The following is a 6313-nucleotide window of genomic DNA, read 5'->3' as shown; positions in this document are numbered from 1 at the left end:
GTATTGTTTTCTAGGCAGATTTGGGGTTATGTGTTTATATTACTTTGGCATAAAAGGTGTACACAGTTTCTTATAGATTAACCCCCTTTTTTTTTTTTTTTTTTATAAACTCTTTATGCTTACTTTTCAAACATTTTGATATTCATTAGTAAGCACAATGAGGTTCTGAGCAGAATTGGTATAGCAGCACCCCAATTTAGTAGCATTCATGGTGGCAAGCATGGCAATGCAGGAAAATTCTCGTGATTTATGCAGATGTTCTTAATCCATATTTCTTGTTTTGTAATATGATCAAAATTCTAAACTGAAAAAGAAAAACCAACACTTGGTACCTCCTTGGGAACAATGTATGAATGAAAAACCTAACTTTGCTACTTTAAAACACATTGGGGTAAGATTTTAATACCTATGCGAGGGCGCAGATTTGTGTGCGCAACCCGGCACATACAAATCTATGCCCAATTTTATAACATGCGCGCGCAGCCACGCGCATGTTATAAAATCCGGGGTCGGCGTGCGCAAGGGGGTGCATACTTATGCACCTTGCACACGCCGAGCCCTAGGGGAGACCAGGTAGCTTTCCCAGCTCCCTCCGAGGCCGCTCCGAAATCGGAGCGGCCTCGGAGGGAGCTTTACTTCTGCCCCCCACCTTTCCCTCTCCCCAGCCCTACCTAAAACCCTCCCTAACCTTTCTTTTGCAAGTTGCACCTGCCTCTGGGCAGGCGTAGATTGCACGCGCCAGCCAAGTGCCGGCGCGCGATCTCCCAGCCTAGAGGCCCTATGGAGGCATCAGGCCACACCCCACCTGGACTGCCCACGCCCCGCCCTTTTTTTTCAAGCCCCAGGACATACGCGCGTCCTGGGGCTTGTGCGTGTCGCCAGGCCTATGCAAAATAGGTTCGGCGCGCATAGGGCTTTTAAAATCTGCCCCATTGTGTTTTAAGTATAAAAGTTTTTTTTTTCTTCAAACATTTCTTAATAGATGACAGATGACCTTTTAAAAATTGCATAAAAGCATAAATTATGTAACTGAAAACATCAATTTTCATTTATGAAATCCAGTGCAGAGAATGTGATGTAAACACTTAGAAAAAATATGCACATCAAATGAAATAAATATAAAATTAATGTATGCTTACTAACATTTCAGTTACATAAACCCCCCCCCCCCCCCCCACTAAAATACTCGCAAGCACAAATTAATCTTACACTGGTTTCATTTGGTATACCTGATTTCTCTCGATTACTAACATCTGGCTGGTGAACTATTTTGTCTGTTGAACTGTTAAGCATCCATAATTACTTTGCAGAAATGATTTAGCACTATTGTTTCCAATATCTGGAGTGCTTATCATCTTGCCTTTTTCCTTGTTGCAGAAATTTTGATGCCACCAACTATGTATGCACCAGTTTGATTCCTATAGTAAAACATTCAAGAAAAAGTTTGGAAAAAAAGGTTTAAATGTGCATGGATATATTTATTAAAAATGACATTGCAATGGAGCAAACATTGGCTTCTCTCTCCTGTTACTGCATTTTAAAGTAAAGCTATTGCCTGGTAACATTATTAATTTTACAATCATTCCTCTGGCAGCTTGCCAAGGCATAAACTAAAAATGATGCTGTTGATGTGGAATCAAGCCAAAGACAAGTTTAGAGGGAGAAACTTTTTTTTCTTAAATGCAACTAATTTAAACATTAAATCATAGCCATAGCAACATTTATTTTAAGAAGTGTTTTCAATCTCCCTTTAAAATCTGCACTACTACAAAAATTTCTCTTTAAAACAATATTTCAGCATAATTATTCATAAAGTCATCAGTGCTTAAATGCTCATTGGTAGGCACACAGTCCTATTATGTAGCACTATATCCATTGTGAGGGCAATTTTCAAAGCAATTTACTTGGGTAGTAAAGGGGCTGTCTGAAAATTCTACCCACCTTCCTCCCTCCTCTCCCCCCAACCACACAAATCTGGCTAATAGTACATGTGGTCTATCAGAGGACACATACTTTTAGCTGGACTGCAAGTAGGAGGTTCCAGAGGTATGTTTAGGTCAGAGGGGGACAAATAAAATGCACAGATTATTTTTTCAAATCTACGCACAATGTTTCCATTAAAATGCCACCCACAGAAAGAGCAAGTACAAAATCCAAAGGTATTTTGATCCTACAGACAATTTTCAAGAGGGAAGTACAAGTGTACGCTTCCTTTTAAAATTATGTACAAGGATCCATAGGTACAAATTACCCACGGACTTTGCACCAAGGCAGAGAGTTAGAAAATTGCCCCCTTAGCGGTTAAGGATAATTTTAAAATCAAAATTAGAAAGTACATGCTTTCCTACATAACATAGTCCAAGGACTTGCTTTTTTAGTCCAAATTTTTACCAAAAAGGAGCATTATTATTTTGTTTAGATAAAATGAAAGAATGCTCTAAAGCATTTTGATGGTCAAGATTATTGCATTTTGAGTGCATAGTTATACCTGAGTACTTTAACAAATTTCAAGTTGAGACCTGTCAGTTATCAGGCACAAAAGCATAAAGATAAACAAAACCCCTGTTTGCTCCCAAATGGTTTTCAAATATAGTTAAATATTTTTTTCTAAATTCATTCCTAAACTGTGCCAGATTTACATACGGAGAATAAAATAAGACAGCAGTTTCTCAAATGTAGGTCACAATAGTCACTGAGGTTCATTTGTGCATTGGTTTCCTTGAAAATGAAGCTACCCACATAGATACGGGCAGCATGTATCTAAGCAACAAGGCTGCAGAATGAAAAAGGGGTATTAATGAAGTATCTAAGCCTGAATAATTGCAGTTAAAAGTTTTATTGAACAAAAGAAGGTAAAACATGGTAGTCTGAATTCACTGAGCAAAAAACAGCTTTCCTGCAGAAGCTGTGCTTTGTGCTAAATAACCTTATTAACTGAGACTATACAAAGGACAAGTCATATGCAAGTCATTTCAACAGGAAAGGAGGAAAAAGGTAGACTAAATTTAATCCTAAGAACAATTTGGTCAGATGACAAATTTAGTTGTTCAAGGTTAACATGTTTCTAGCCCTTATCTAACCAAGATCAGTATAAATGTACAAGAGGCCTTACAGCTATACTGAAACGCCATATAAATTATGCCCTCCCCACCCCACCCCCACCAAAGTATGCAGAAACAGCAACAAACACGAAGGAGATACAATTTCCCCCTCCTTGAAACAGCAGTTCAACATTTGAAAGGTGAAAGTCACCACTGAAAGTAATTGCTTCATCCAAATAAGACAGAAAAAAAAAGGTATTATTTTGAGAAACAAACCTGGCTACGAAGGATTTAAAGGGCCAAAATATTTCACTTGCACTACTATATAGTAATTTTATTTGATAGTTCTCAATTTCTGTCTGCCTAAAAATAATAATTATATGCGCTCAAGGTCCCAGAACTAAACACTGGGACAAGTAAACAGATATGTCAGAAGTCCTGTGTGAGAAAAGAGAGAGGTAGCTCATGCCAGTTGACAACCCATTGGTTCCATTTTAGTTTGAAGAAGGCCACCTCTGTTACCTGTAGTCACACACAAAAAAATTTAATCTGATATTAACAGTTACAAGTTTGCTACATTCTCTCTCTGGCTTTATTGATTGGGCTTTCTAATTTAAGGTACCTCACATCCAGTAGACAACATTAAAACGTACCTAATTTTAACATTTGCTAGACAATGCCTTTCTTTTCATTTGATAAACATTTGGCTCTGTTGAATACAATTTTCATTTTGTTTACTGCTTGACAAACATCCTATGCCAAATAAACAGTACAAGTAACTTCACAGTCTCTTTATTAAAGACTTTGTACCGACTGCTGCAGGCCACGCCTAACAGATAATATTGAAGGAAAATTATAGAGGATCCATGATGCAGTGCAAGATATTATTACATCTTAAAGTCAAAGGATGATTTTTAAGGTGCTGAAAGAGGAGATTCCCTAGATGGTGATCCTGTGTTGTCCTCTGGTGGAAAAACTGTAAGAGTACAAGCTCGAATCCCACCAAGGGATTCTGGGAGGTCAAAGACTTTGTGCCATTCATCCTTTTCTGGGTCATATTTCTGGACAATTTCCACCATACACCTGTTATTCCAAGAATATCCACCAACGACATAGATTTTATTTTCAAAGACCGCCACACCAACATCACTCTGTCCTCGCAACATAGCAGCTATTGGAGTCCACTGATCTAATGATGGTGAATAGTATTCACAGCTTAGAACATCATCATAATCGCTAGTTCCTCTGAAATGATTTCCACCAATGACATAAAGTTTGTCTCCAACAGTACACATGCAGTGCAAACCTCGCACTGTTGTCATCGGAGCTTTCTGAGTCCATTTATCTGTGTCAGGGTCAAAGCACATGAGTTCCTTTTGGAAAGTATCATGGGTAATTCCTCCTGCAAGGAGAAAAATACATTCATCAAGTAAAAACAGAAATAAAATTAAGCCATTACTTAAACAATGGATCATACAATAAAGCAGGAGTTCTCAGCAAGGGAGGCAAAAAGTTGTGCTTTTCAGAAAAGCCACAATTAATTAGATATATTTGCATACACATGGTCTAAGACAAGCCTAAGTTGAATAGCTTGGTCTCCTTGAAAACAAAACCTCTGCTACCCTGAAGTACTGGAATTGAAAACACTTCACCATATTACAAAGTTAGCCTATTGCCAAGATGACAAAGATCTGAGAGGTAAAAGGAGTAACTGATTTTTGTTTTGTTTGGTACAGTAAGAAGCTCTCTATGGTACTCAAGACAAAACTAAATGCATTAGGATGTGTGGGATTTGGTACAGTCCTAATTTGGTAGTAACCATGGAATTAAAGAATCATATGAAGGCAATTTTCAAACAACCCACTTAAATTAGAAAGCAAAAATGAGCACAAGTTACACCAAAGTCCAAACAGGACTTATGCGCCTAAGTTCACTTTGAAAAGTATCCCTACCAAATTTACCTGTACACATTTAGACCTGCTATTATGGGCACAGAACATTTTCAGAAACATTTTTGTGCATACTTTTGAAAATCCAATATATGTGCCAAGTTAAAATCCCTCATCACCACCCATGGGAACACCTCTGCTTAGTCTAGGTTAATTTACACGTGAACAGAACATACACGTGTGAGTTTATTCACATCTCAGATGGGTAATTTTATAAAAGGAAACTCTATATCTGACTGTGCTCTTCAATCACTGCACTTCAATATTTCTATAAAAATGAAAGTACTTCAATAGACAAAGTCCTCAAATAACTTCTATATGGATGGCTTACAAAGCTATATATGATCAAGATTAGAAATAGAATTAAAGTGAATGTCAAACTTGTCAAACATCACTTCTTGTCATGGCGAGAAAGCAAGCACTGTAAGCGAAAGTTACCAGAAGTAGGTAGTAGCCATAATGTGATAATTTACATGACGAAAAATATTTTTGCATAAATTCAGATGATGGAATACCATTCTACTTCCAGACTGAGCCCATGACGTGCAATGATATTTAAATAAAAATTGTTACCTTGTACTGAGACTATGGGGTCGATTTTAAGAACCGCGTGCGTCCATGTGCACCTGTTTCCCGGCAGGTGCATGTTATAAAATCTGATGGCTGCGCATACATGTGCGCCGGATTTTAAAATCTGCGCACACATGTGCGGGCCGGCCCGCAACTCGTGCGCGCTAAGGTGTGATTTTAGCAAAATACATGTGGAGACGCAATTGGGCCTTTCCCAGTTGCCTCCCAATCCGCTCCAATTAATTACTGCTCCCTGAGAATAGAAGTAATCTCCGCACGCTGGCCGGCTGCTGGCTCATGCTGTCCTGGCCTACCCCCCCGCCGATCTCAGACTACACTCCTCGGCCCGCCCTTTTTGCAGAGCACGGCACTGCAGCGTGTAATGGGGTTTACGTGCATGGCCAGGCCTGTTCTAAAATGCGCACGGCTCGGCCACACGCATAACCCTCGTTTTTTACGTGCGTGGCCCTTTTAAAGTCGGGTCGGATGTTGGCAATTGCCAGCTTATACAGAAGGAGGAATATGCTCAGCAACATGGATGGTTGAATCTAAAAGCTGTGCAACACTTCTTAAGACACTGGTCACACCTTAGATAATTTAAAGTGGAGTGTATTGCTCCTCGCATATGAGGTGGTGATGGACAATATAGGCTCAATATGAGAGAACTATTCTGGATCTTTTATTTAAATACCATCGTGCCTTATGAAAATAGAATGTTATCCCATCATTTGAATTTATGCCAAAAATTTTCTC

The 6313-nt window shown here is 38.9% G+C and overlaps 1 protein-coding gene across 5 annotated transcripts in view; it reads right to left on the bottom strand.

The window, feature by feature from the left end:
• Positions 1-1457: 1457 nt before the first annotated feature.
• Positions 1458-6313, bottom strand: part of KLHL13 (kelch like family member 13) — a 266417-nt gene continuing 261561 nt past the window's right edge. For 3 of the 5 annotated variants that reach the window (XM_029606698.1, XM_029606702.1, XM_029606701.1), the window contains one exon: positions 1458-4443. In XM_029606698.1, the coding sequence (XP_029462558.1) occupies positions 3956-4443 (488 nt within the window). In that variant the 3' untranslated portion in view covers positions 1458-3955. The remainder of the gene's footprint in view (positions 4444-6313) is intronic. The other 2 variants (XM_029606699.1, XM_029606700.1) reach the window with 1 other exon arrangement.

The sequence above is a fragment of the Rhinatrema bivittatum genome, chromosome 6, assembly GCF_901001135.1.
Source record: "Rhinatrema bivittatum chromosome 6, aRhiBiv1.1, whole genome shotgun sequence".
Taxonomy (NCBI): domain Eukaryota; kingdom Metazoa; phylum Chordata; class Amphibia; order Gymnophiona; family Rhinatrematidae; genus Rhinatrema; species Rhinatrema bivittatum.
Note: the sequence above shows the minus strand (reverse complement) of the source record. Positions and strands in the feature narration are given on the sequence as shown.